Source organism: Cuculus canorus, chromosome 22 (genome assembly GCF_017976375.1).
Source record: "Cuculus canorus isolate bCucCan1 chromosome 22, bCucCan1.pri, whole genome shotgun sequence".
Taxonomy (NCBI): Eukaryota; Metazoa; Chordata; class Aves; order Cuculiformes; family Cuculidae; genus Cuculus; species Cuculus canorus.
Genome location: NC_071422.1, coordinates 7,437,255 through 7,449,229, shown reverse-complemented (window position 1 = coordinate 7,449,229; position 11,975 = coordinate 7,437,255). Strand labels below are relative to the sequence as shown.

Genomic DNA, 11,975 nt, shown 5'->3' with positions numbered 1-11,975 from the left:
GTGCCGGCACACGTGACGATGCCAGGAGCCCAGGAGCATCACCTCGTCTTTCCCAGGGCCGGAATCTCAGCGCTGAAGAATGGGAGGCTCTTCCCTGCGTTGGGGTGATGCGGTTTAGCTGAGCACATCATCGCTACAGCTGGTTGGTATTTTGGGGCTGTTTCATCCCATTTTTAGGAAATGCCAGTGTGGATTGGGAACTCTTTTTTTGGGTCTGGGAGGGAAAAGGTCAGCTTGAACAAATTTCTCAACCTGAACTGAAAACAGAAAGGGGCAAACCAGTTTGTTAGCTGTTTCCCAGGCAGACCTACTCCAGCTTCAGAGGGCAGCTAATTAAAGTGCTGACATTTTAAGACACAATGATGAGAAATCTCTTGCTTTGAGCCAAGTCTGGGCCCTTTTCAGAGTTCGGTTCAGACATTTGCTGCCCAGAGTCCCCGGGAGCGGCGCAAGCGAACTAAGGGGGAGGCGATGGATTAGTTTTAATGTAATACTTTTCCTTAGGGCGTGAGCAAGTTTTTAGCCTTTGGAAGAGAGTTGTAGCATCAGCCTGCATGGGCAGAGATCTCCAAAACAAGCTGAACTCTGTGGCAGAGGTGGCTGTGAGGGTGGTTGAGTTTTGGCTCTGCTGGATGATCTTTAAGGTCCCTTCCAACCCAAACTATTCTATGATCTTAGCCCTCGCTGCTGCTCTGCCTTCTCCTGCGTGAGCAAACCTGCCCAACCCCTGCCCTCTCCAGGGTTAATCCGCATCCCCTTCCCATGCAGACCCTAAGCCCTCATGTCAGATGTCTCCCTGCTCTCCCATGGACCCCTCTGCTGATGCCAGGGAGCAGCGAGCAGACGTGCAGGGTCCAGCCCCAGCTCCTCATTAAATATATATATATAGAGAGAGGGAGAAACGATTGTATTAGCTCAGCAAAGAGGCCAAATGCCGTGAGCTCTGCCACGCCACTGCGCTGGTCCCCTGCCCTGCTGCAAGGCTGAGGGTGAGCTGGCAGCCTCTCCCCGGCAGAGACATTTTCTGCTCCGTCATCCTGAGTTTTCTGCTTTGCTTTGCTAGACTCTTCCAGGGAAGGTGGCTGGTGCCACAGCGCATTCTCCCAATGCCATCTAGTGTCTGCTCCGCTAGCCCCGGACACTTATTTTAAGGCATTGGAGTTTTATTTATTACAAAATGATCTTGGAGGGCCAACAAGCTGCTCAGGTTGATTATTAACAGCACTGATAACTATCAGGGGAGTGCACATGTTGGGCTTGATTATTTTTAATATCGTTCCCATTTCACAACAAAACCCATCCCGGTAGGATGGGGTGTGAGGAGGTGATGACATGTCCAGGGTGATTAAAGTCTTTCAGCCTTCAGCCACTTGTCTTGTGGCCCTCACATCACCTGAGGCTTAATCACTCAGAAAAGTGCTGTCATGTCCTATTGTCGCCGTATTGGGAGCTCGACCTCTTTCCCATTTAGCTGCCATCTCAAAATAATATAACTCGCTGGGGACAGGCATGACTCAGGAGGCTGGTAATAGGATATAAAGACTTTGACCTGTGTGTCGCCCGTCTGAATGCCACCAAGGTCTGTGGCAAGGGCAAAGATGTCATTGCACGATGATTATTTGGCCAAACCACCCATACAGACGTAACGCATCCCCTTTGGCACAGCCAGCAGGGGCTGAGGGCTGGATTGGGCTCTGCTCCCGCTTTGAGAGCCTCCTGGGACCCCGAATTTTTAGGTTTTAGGACCAGGGTGACTGCCCAGGGTCCCTCCAATTTATGAGTTTGCCCTCCACGTTCTTCCCTTGCTGTCATTGCATGGACATGGTCTGCACAGACTGGAAATGCTCCTTTTTCTCTCCTCTTAGGGGCAAAGTGCCACAGCATCATCTCCTCTCTGTGACCCCTCACTCGCTTCCCAGCACAGAGAAAGGTTTTGCAGGACAGGCGTGCCCTGTCCCTTTGCTCACCCCCGTCCCCTTCTTTGCTCACCCCCATCATCTGCCGTGATTTAGGACCCTGTCAACCTCATCCCCATCCTCAGCCACCACTGACCATGCGAATTTACCTCCTCAGGAGCAAACCATCTTATTGAGTCAGTCTGATTCCATGATTAATTGAGCTCTCCCTAGAAATGAGGTTACTCCCTGCGGTCTCACTTATGAATATTAGGGGATTAATGGGTCCTGGCCATGTTAGATGGCCACTGTCGGGCTGGGGAGGGTTTGCCTGCTCTCATCTGGACACTCCCTGAATATGGGCTCGCTGTAGGAGCTCTTCTGATCACACCCAGCGTATGTGCAAGCCACCGTCCCAGCAGCGGCTCTTAGGGCGCTTCGGGGTTGATGCTGACACAAGGCAGCAGAAGATCCATTGGGTGCCTCGGTGGTGGGGGTACAGCCCTCGGCTGCAGCTCCCCTCGCCCCGCAGACCCCCCTGCAGCAGAACCACGGCCCCTGCAGCGTCTGCTCAGTGACCCCAGACCCAGGCCAAGCATCCCCCTCCTCATTAGCACATGGCCCTGAGTGCCAACAGGATGGTTTAATTGCTGTCGGGCTCGTTAGCAGTGCTGCCTTCTCACCATCATCCCTTTAACTGTAGGTTGCTCCTTCCCCAGCAGCGCTGCAGGAAGCGCTCTGGGTGAGAACCTCCCTGTGGGACCTCTTCAAAACAGAGTCTGAAGCTGTCTCGCCCCTCTCCCTTCTTGCTGAGGCTCTGGGGCTGTGTTTTCTCTTCCCGTGTCCACTGGGAGACTGAAGGTCAGTCCCACAGCGTACATCCCAGAGCCACCAGCATCTGCAGGGCCTTCCACCACCCTTTGCTGGTGCCTCCTGCCAGAGGCCAAAAAGGAGTGGGAGCCCCGCTAGGAAATGAGAGAATAGTTTGGGTTGGAGAAACCTTAAAGATCATCCAGTTCCACCCCCTGCCATGGGCAGGGACACCTCCCACTGGCTCAGGCTGCCCAAGGCCCATCCAACCTGGCCTGGAACCCCTCCAGGGATGGGGCAGCCACCACTGCTCTGGGCAACCTGGGCCAGGGCCTCCCCACCCTCATGGTGAAGAAATTCTTCCTAATGTTCAGTCTAAATCTGCCCCTCTCCAGTTTATACCCATTGTCCCTCGTCCTATCCCCACAAGCCTTTGTGAACCCTCCAGCTTTCCTGCAGCCCCTTCAGGTACTGGAAGGTCACTATAAGGTGTCCTCAGAGCCTTCTCTTCTCCAGGCTGAACAACACCAACTCTCCCAGCCTGTCCTCAGATGGGAGATGCTTCAGATCATCTTTGGAGTATCCTCTGGGCCCATTCCAGCAGCTCCATCACCTTACATTGAGGATTCCAGAACTGGACCCAACCTTCCAGATGAGGTCTCCCCAGGGAGGAGCAGAGGGGCAGAATCCCCTCCCTCCCTGCTGCCCACGCTGCTTTGGATGCAGCGTGGGACACGGTTGGTTTCTGGGCTGCGAGCGGACATTGCTGGCTCATGTCAAGCTTCTCATCAGCTGTCACCCCAAGTCCTTCTCCTCGGGGCTGCTCTCAATCACATCATCCCCCATCGTGTACTGAAAACGGGGATTGCCCCCACCCAGGTGTAGGACCTTGCCCTTGGCCTGGTTGAACCTCATGAGGTTCTCACAGCCCCACTTCTCCAGCCTGTCCAGGTCCCTCCAATAAAACCCTCGGGTTTTTGCCAGGCTCCCAAGGCGTTGGCAGCACAGGGAGGTGGTGCCCACCCGTGTGACCCTGGGGTGGAGGAATGCGGGTTGCAGCGCGGTGAGGAGCTGGTGGATGGGGCAAGGGACGCGAAGGCACCAGGGCTGAGCCAGGCACGAAGCGTTCGGTTTGGCTGCAGCAGTGCCGGATGCTCGCACAGCCTTTCCCAGTGGTTTAGCAGCATCCAGCCTGCTCCTCCGTGTGTTTAGTTTGCACTAATCTGTTTGGGTATTTTTATTTTAATTATCTACAAACAAGGTGCCGCCTTCTTTGAATAACAACAGTGCTGGATCTGTGCAAACAGCGCTTCCCTGCTGCTCCCCACCCACTCTGTAACTTCACCCAGGACCTATTTTTCTGTATTTATCCAGCATCAATAATGGGATTCCGCCTTGCCAACCGGCATCTGCATGCAGCAGCACCAAAAGAGAAGCAACTCCTGCTGAGTTAGTGCGTAAAAGCCTTTGCAATCATCTTGTGCTACAGACCCGAAGGAGGGTTTAAATATGAGGCTCTTTAATAAGATGAAGATAACCCTTTCCCATTGGTTTTGTGCTTGTTTTTTCATGCCGCGGGAGCCCTTGGGTTGTGTCAGGGCATGGCTGGCGTGGGCTGACGGGTTTCTTAACTGCACCGAACGACTCCCCTCCCTGCACCATCAGCACAATATTGGGGACGCGGCAGCAGCCGGAGGAGGCAGTGGCTCAGCGCCAGCCGGTGCCACTCGGGAGCAGCTGCTGGCCAAGGCTCTTCGGGCTGTGTCCCCCCACACTGCCTCACTGGCCTTATTCTTTAAAAAAAGTCACACTTTTCAGCAGAAAAGCCGGCTGTCACTGGTGATTTCACCTGTCCTAGGTCATTGCAGTGCTTAGGAGTGGAGTTTGCTGGGACCCTGCGAATCCCTGGAGCTGGTGAAGCTCAGCAGGTGGTCCTGGAGAAGAGCTGTGTGCTCGTGGGGCCCTTCCCCAAAGAGAGGACCCAGACAGCTCCCTCTTCACAAATGTAGAACACGTTCCTTCCTTGACTATTAATTTTAATCCAAGCCAATAACCCCCAGATGCTTTCTGGCCACCCAGCACAGCCCAGCCTGGTGCTGGCATCCTCAGCGAAGGCACTTGATCCTGGAGGTGGGATGGAGAAAGCAAGAACACATCACCCGTGTGGTGTTAGGAAGCTAAACCCATGGGTAGAGGGACAGGAGGTGCTTTGAAATATCACCCAGCAATGCCCTGGGCTTCCCAGGGAGCAGAGCAGCCTCCAGCTGTGCTGAGGGAGTGAATCATAGAATCGTTTGGTTGGAAAAGACCTTTGACATCATCAAATCCAAGCGTACCTGTCCGCTACTGAACCAGATCCCACAGCACCTTGTTGGCCAAGCTTTTAGATACCTTCAGGGATGGAGGAAACCCTGTGCCTCAGTGTGTGCAGCAGGAAAACAGGTATAATCCCATTTACCTGCTTCCTCCGGAGCCGGCTGTGGTGTTTGATTCATGTCAGGAGCTTGGCTGGTGACTCCTGGATGAATGACGCTATATAAATGCAAAGTGTTATTAATATTTCATGTTGTAGTGAAAATCTACTAATGGGGTTTGTTCTTGGAAGATAAAGCGCTGCCGTTGATGCGTGCCCAGCGCTGGGGGATCCTATGGGCTGGCTGGTGGAGGGTGCAGCCTTTGGCAACTCCCTTCCTGCCTCTGGCAAACTGGTATCTCCAGCAAATTGAGGTGGTGGGAGGGCAGCGCTGGCTGTGGGAGCTCAGCGCCCTCCAGCTCAGGGGCAGAGGATGCACCACGAGGCGCTGGTGCAGAGCGATGCTCCGTTACCCGCCCTGGCTCTCGCTGCTCGGGAGCCAGAGAGGCAGCAGAGCAGCTCCTGCTTCACCTCACTCTGTGTTTTTCTCTCTCCCTTTCGTTTGTTTTGTGCCTCCACCAGGTATTTGTCAAGCAGATGGGGTTGATCTCCACTTTGGCTCAGCTAGACAGTCCTGACCAGCAGGACTTGGAGGAAAGCTGCGTGGCCATCAAAGCAGGACAGATGGGTAATGAGGTCGTGGTGACCATGCCCTCACTCCCAGGAGGGCTGTGGGTGCTGTGGAGGGCTGGGGGGGTGCTCTGCCTGGTGCCCAGCGCCAGCAGAAACTGCCCATTATGTCTACCAGCTCCCCAAAAGAGATTTTAACCCAGAAAGCAGAGAGCCCCTTGGGATACCCACAAGCTTGAGGGCACCTGGAGCAGAACATCCCCTACATCCCTGGCTGCTGGTGGGATGGGTGCTGCTCTGTGTCCTCCCTGCCTGCCTGCAGGGGACACAGCCCCCGGGACCCCCATTCCTGGCACAGCCACCGCACAGGCATGGCAAAAAAGATCGAAAAAGGGCTTGTTTGATTTCCAGCTGCAGAACTCTTCCCTGGAGCCATCGACAAACAGAGGTAATTTACTTTACAGCTGTTTAGATTTGTTTCTCTACATATTTTTTTTTTTCTTCAAAACCCAGCGGAATTGCCAATGAAACGTGTGTTGGCTCCTTAGATGACTCCAGACCTACCTGAGCTCTCGCACCTCGTGCAGCAGCTCCTGCTCCTTGGACCCCCACCCTTGCTCTGTGCTCCCTGCTGCACCCCAGAGCTGTGAGCTGGGGGGTCAGGGCTCAAAGACGGGGTTCTCTGCGTTGGAGACTCATCTCAGGAGGGTCCCAGGCTCTGGTGACAGGGAGGGGGTGATGGGGAAGAGGCTTGTGCCAGCTCGCAGGTGAAGGGAGCCCAGGAAAAGTGGTTAATGAATTCCCAGTGAAATAATCAACACATCGGAAGGTGGGGAGGGATAAAGGCTCTTCTGGAGTTGTTGCTAGGGTGTGAAGTTTGATTAAAAAAGGATGATAAAGGGAGTTGGTTGGTTGAACAGGTCCCGCTGCCTCAGGTGGGTGCTCCTGGGGCTTTGCCCATGCCACCCTTGCAGGTCTGAGCAAGCCAAGGTGGACACTCATGGGATGGAAGGCCTCCAGGCCATGCTGGGCACCCCAGCATTCCTGCAGGAGCTCTTCCCTGTGCTTGGGCGGCTGATGCAGCCCCGCACGGCAGCAGGATTGAGCCCCAGCATGTTGCAGGACAGCCCTTCGCCCCAGGACATCTGGGCAGCCTATGGGACACGTGGGGATCTGCCTCGAACCCCGTCCCTTCCCTCTGGGAATCTCCTCCTCGCTCCCAGTGACTCACGGGGTGCCGGCGCCTCTCGCACTGGGAGATGTGCTCCTGCCCGGGCAAGCACCGACTGGCAGCGGCAGCGGCCTCGGCAGAGGGACGCTCTGCAGGTAAGCGGCATGGAAATGCTTCTCTGCTGCAGCCCCAGCCCTGACGAGGCAGCGCCGGGGATGGGAAACCTGCGACTGCCCCACGCCAGGCGTGATGCCAGGCGTGATGCCAGGGTGATGGGCGCATCCCGGGCTGCAGCCGAAAGTGTGCATGGGGAAGGAGGAATGTGAGCTTTGCATTGTGGGTCCCGGGAATCATCCTGGCAAGACGGGAGCTCCTGGCTCTCATGAGGGATCTGGTCACGGGGAGCATCTGTGGCCACCACGCGTTGCACAGGCTGCGCTGTGTGGAGTGGTGGGATGCATTCACCCCCAAGAGCTCGCCCGCAAGGAGAATCCTGTTATTTTACTGATAGGTAAATGATAAAGGAGAGTTTGTGTCAAACACAGCCCTGGGAGTCCCGCTTGGCTGCAGCTCCGTGCCGCGTGGGGTGTGTTTATCCGGCATGATGCAATCCAGCATCAAACCAGCTGCTCGGGGTCCTGCACTGCTGTGGGTTGAGATTGGTGTGAGGTGATGGAATCTGGGGCTGCACAGCCCTGGGTTCACCCCTCGGCATTGCTGGGGGCTGTGCACCCCCCGAGCTCACCCGGGTGGGCAAAGAGGCCAATGGCATCTCAGCTCGGGTCAGACACGGCGTGGCCAGCAGGGCCAGGGAGGGGATTCTGCCCCTGGGCTCGGCGCTGGTGAGACCACACCTCGAATCCTGAGTTCAGTTCTGGGCCCTTCAGTCCAAGAAGGATGTTGAGGCTCTGGAGCATCCAGAGAAGAGCAACAAAGCTGGGGAAGGGGCTGGAGAACAAGGGTTATGAGGAGCGGCTGAGGGCCCTGGGGTTGTTCAGCCTGGAGAAGAGGAGGCTGAGGGGAGACCTTATTGCTCTCTACAACTGCCTGAAAGGAGGTTGTGGAGAGGAGGGAGCTGGGCTCTTCTCCCAGTGACAGAGGACAGGACACGGGGGAATGGCCTCAAGCTGTGCCAGGGGAGGGTCAGACTGGATATCAGGAAGAAATATTTCCCAGCAAGGGTCATTGAGCCCTGGCAGAGGCTGCCCGGGGAGGGGGTGGAGTCCCCATCCCTGGAGGGGTTTAAAAGACGGGCAGACGAGGTGCTCAGGGACGTGGTTTAGCGGCAGACAGGAATGGTTGGCCTCTGATCCAGGAGATCTTTCCCATCCTGGTGATTCTATGATTCTATGCCCACTTGCCATGCCCGACATGGCCACCCCGGCGGGTGGGCACAGCGTGGGTCGGCGTTGGGCTCCTCCTGTGCTGCCCAGGTCGGGGAGCAGAGGCAACGGCAGATTCCAGCGATGGGAGAGGACGTGGTGGTGCAGCCGCAGAGCTGCCGGGTGAGTCACGCCCCAGCTGCTCCGAGTTGTTGTCTGCCTTGGGCCAGGCCTGGCAACGTAAGGAAAATTAATAACAAATACCTGGGTAACGAGGTGAGCAACGAGGTGGGTGGTGGAGGGCTGAATAGAGCGTGGAACATAGCTCACAGTGGTTGAAGGATGCTTTTGCTGTGGCAGAACCAGCAAGCTTTGCCGGGTCCCCACGACCCCACGGAGGGGGACGGTGCTCTGCAGGGACGCGTTGCCCAGGTCAGTGTTGGGATGTGTGTTGGGGTACATTCCTGTGTGTGAGCAAAGGCCAGAGATGGTCCTTGAGGTCCCCAGGCAGGAGCACAGCTCGGTGCTTCAGGGCACACAGGTGTGATGGGGGTCTCTCACTGCTTCTTTGGTGTCACCGTGTCTTCTCTCTCCTCCCAGGCTAGCTAACGTGATCGGGGGACCATGAACTGGGGGGTGTTCGAAGGGCTCCTCAGTGGGGTCAACAAGTATTCCACAGCCTTTGGCCGAATCTGGCTTTCTCTCGTCTTCATTTTCCGCCTGCTGGTCTACGTGGTGGCAGCCGAGCGAGTCTGGAGCGATGACCACAAGGACTTTGACTGCAACACGCGGCAGCCGGGCTGCACCAACGTCTGCTTCGACCACTTCTTCCCCGTCTCCCACATCCGTCTCTGGGCCCTGCAGCTCATCTTGGTGACCTGTCCATCCCTCCTGGTCATCATGCACGTGGCCTACCGGGAGGCCAAGGAGCAGAGGCACCGCATCACCCACGGGGATGACTGCCACTGTGTCTACCCCAACCCCGGCAAGAAGCGAGGGGGGCTCTGGTGGACCTACCTGCTCAGCCTTGTCTTCAAAGCTGGTGTGGACGTGGTCTTCCTCTACATCTTCTACCGCTTCTACAGGAACTACACCCTGCCCCGAGTGGTGAAATGTGAGCTGACCCCTTGCCCCAATGTGGTGGATTGCTTCATCTCCCGCCCCACCGAGAAGAACATCTTCACCCTCTTCATGGTGGTCACCACCTGCATCTGCATCATGCTGAGCCTCGTCGAGGCTGCCTACCTGATCGGCAAGCGGTGCCGCGAGTGCCTCCGGACCAGGGGTGGGGAGAAGGGCTGGCACAGACGGAACGGCACGCACTCCTGTGCCGAGCCCTTGGGTGCAGGAGGGCAGGTTTTCCATGGGACGGACTACAAACCCCCCACAGCCTCCATCCCCCCGCCGGCCTCCAACCCCGGCACGCTGACTGAGGAGGAGGAGGCTCTTTCCTAGAGCTGCCGGAGGGAAGACAGGAGCCACTCGCCTGTCCTGCACCCTCCTCCGTCCCCCTAGTGCAGGAGCACTGGGGATGGCAGCACCCCGGAGCCGGGCTGTGCCCGAGGGCTCTCTGCCTCTCCCACCCTGGGGAAGGCACCTTACGTTGCTCTGCTGAGTTTGGGGTAAAGCCAGTGTTGTGGGACACGTGTGGTCCTTGAGAGCTGATGGGGACAAGCGGCTCTGCAGCGGCTGTGAACCAGGAGCAGTGCCTGGAGGACGAGCCCGTCCCAGCCAGGCTGGCTTAGCTGGCACCGGGTGTATCCTTGCAATGAATAAAAGTTTCTGTCCTTAAGAATCATAGGATGGTTTGAGTTGGAAGGGACCTTAAAGATCACCTGATTCCGACCGCCCTGCCATGGGCAGGGACACCTCCCACTGGATCAGCGATGGACAGAGTGGTTGTTCTGCTCCCTGGGCACTGCCAAGAAGGGCATAAAGGCTGCATCGCCCCTGGGAAGGCATCGCTCCCATGGGCAGCTCTGGGTTGGGTTTGGGAATGGGAGCAGCCCTGGAGCTGGGCACAAGCGATGGCTTTGGCCGGGGGCAGCCGGGCGGGTGGGTTTGGGGATGCGTGGGGTGGTACGAGCTCTGCGCTGCCTGGGAAGGACTTGACCTTGCATCCATCGAGCCAACAGCAGAACTCTTGCTGCGTTCACCAGGCACTGGATGCAGGCGGGCAAGGAGGACGGCTTGATTTTCCTCCCTGTAATCCCTGACTTTAAAAGAACGCAATGAATTCTTGATTTAAGATGAGCCGCTGGGCACAAGCAGGCACACCCAGCAGGCACCAGAGCCCTTTGCGGCCACCGAACGCCAGAGCCAGGCTGGAGCTATTTAAACATATTGTGAGTTTTCCAACCACCGCAGAGGTTGTGGAGGTGCCAGGGGAGAGGGGCTGGCCGGGATGGGTGCCTCGAGAGCCCCTTTCTGCGTCCCATACCCTACATAAGCTGCACCCCAAGAGCCAGGGCCATTTCAGAGGGCTGCGGCTGTCATTAACAACACTCATTAGCGGAGTGGGGACAGAAGCACGTGCTTGGTGCGGCAGTGAAGCGCAGGGGTGAGGATCCGTCTGGGCAGGCAGAGCCCATCGTGGGCTGCTGGCTGTTCCTGCCCAGCCGGAGGAAAACACCCGAGCAAAACATCTGAATAAAGGAGAGGAAAAAACACCCCAACCATTGATTAAACAATAACATTAAATGGCAGGATATCATCCCGTTTATTGCTGTAATATGTCGCGTTCTGCCATGACTCAGGCAGCGCTGCGATTTCTAAGGCCATCAACAGTAACTGAGCATTAGCCGGGATGAATAATTAACAATAATTTCATGGCAAGTGCACTCGTAAGTAACATTAACACAGAACACGCAGCTCGATCTGTTACTGGTTTCGCTTTATTTAGAGGGTGCGATTATTATTTTTTCCATGAGCCCTGGCACTCACTGGCTCTGCTGCAAAGGAAGCAGCGGGGTGGGGGATACTGTCACTGTGTCCTTTCAGGGCCGTTCTTTGTGCCCGCTCGTTCAGCTTCTGCCACCTTGCAGCTCGTCTGACCCGAGGAACCAGCTTGAGACTCTCGCTGGGCAAAGCTGAGCTCCTTCCCAGAGCCCATCCCAGGGAAAAGGGAGCAGCAGGGCTGAAGGAGGAGGCAGAGGCACCGCTGCGGCCGGGGTGATGCTGAGGGCAGGCGGGGCTGGAGGGCAGGCACAAGGGACCACCAGCCCTGGACCCTCTGGGCACACTGTGACTCCTGGAAAAGACACTGGGGAGCTTGGAGACCCGTGGGGTGAGAGGGGCAGATGATGAAATGCAGGTGGAATTCTTCCATCTCCTTTAAACGAAGCCATTCTGATCTCTACCTTCCTTCTCTCTGCTCTCATTGCTGGGATACACACCTGAAAATTTTCTTTACTGAAGCCTTTAATGTCAGAGGATAGAAGTTGTCCTTTGCGTGCAAGCCATTGTCCCTGATTTACAGAGCCAGGGCTGGGCTGTTTGTTTTCACCCAAGGTTGGCTGCTGTTGATCAAGGCTGTCCTCAATTAACACAATCCAGAGGTGTTCCCCAGCTGCAAGCACTAATCACTGTGGAGGTGAGACCCAGAGCAACCACCCTGCCGCCCACCTCGCTTCCGGCACCTCGAAGCAGCAGCTGGAGCCGCTGCCCATGGCAAAAGACCTGAAGATCCAGTTGTTGTTGTGCTGCTTTATCTCGCTCTGGGAAAGCGTTCCAGCTGCTCCACAAAGCTCTGGGTGTCTTGCACCATCAGGGCTTGGGTCAGCAGCTCCTGGAGG

At 56.5% G+C, this 11,975-nt stretch overlaps 1 protein-coding gene across 4 annotated transcripts; it reads left to right on the top strand.

Moving 5' to 3' along the window:
• Positions 1 to 4,808: 4,808 nt before the first annotated feature.
• Positions 4,809 to 10,020, top strand: LOC104056167 (gap junction beta-5 protein). Of its 4 annotated transcripts, XM_054086569.1 has the most exons (4): positions 4,810 to 5,147; positions 5,641 to 7,014; positions 8,542 to 8,613; positions 8,782 to 10,019. In XM_054086569.1, exon 4 carries the CDS (start codon positions 8,806 to 8,808, stop codon positions 9,634 to 9,636), a length of 831 nt encoding a protein of 276 aa, XP_053942544.1. In that variant the 5' UTR covers positions 4,810 to 5,147; positions 5,641 to 7,014; positions 8,542 to 8,613; positions 8,782 to 8,805; the 3' UTR covers positions 9,637 to 10,019. The 4 variants fall into 4 exon arrangements, with proteins under 4 accessions (XP_053942545.1, XP_053942544.1, XP_053942546.1 ...); XM_054086570.1 differs by lacking the exon at positions 8,542 to 8,613 and having other exon boundaries at positions 4,809 to 5,147; positions 8,782 to 10,020; XM_054086571.1 differs by lacking the exons at positions 4,810 to 5,147; positions 5,641 to 7,014 and adding an exon at positions 7,833 to 8,364.
• Positions 10,021 to 11,975: the final 1,955 nt, after the last annotated feature.

Coding starts and splice junctions, on each gene's coding strand:
- LOC104056167 (XM_054086570.1), top strand. CDS start 8,806: ATGAACTGGGGGGTGTTCGAAGGGCTCCTCAGTGGGGTCAACAAGTAT.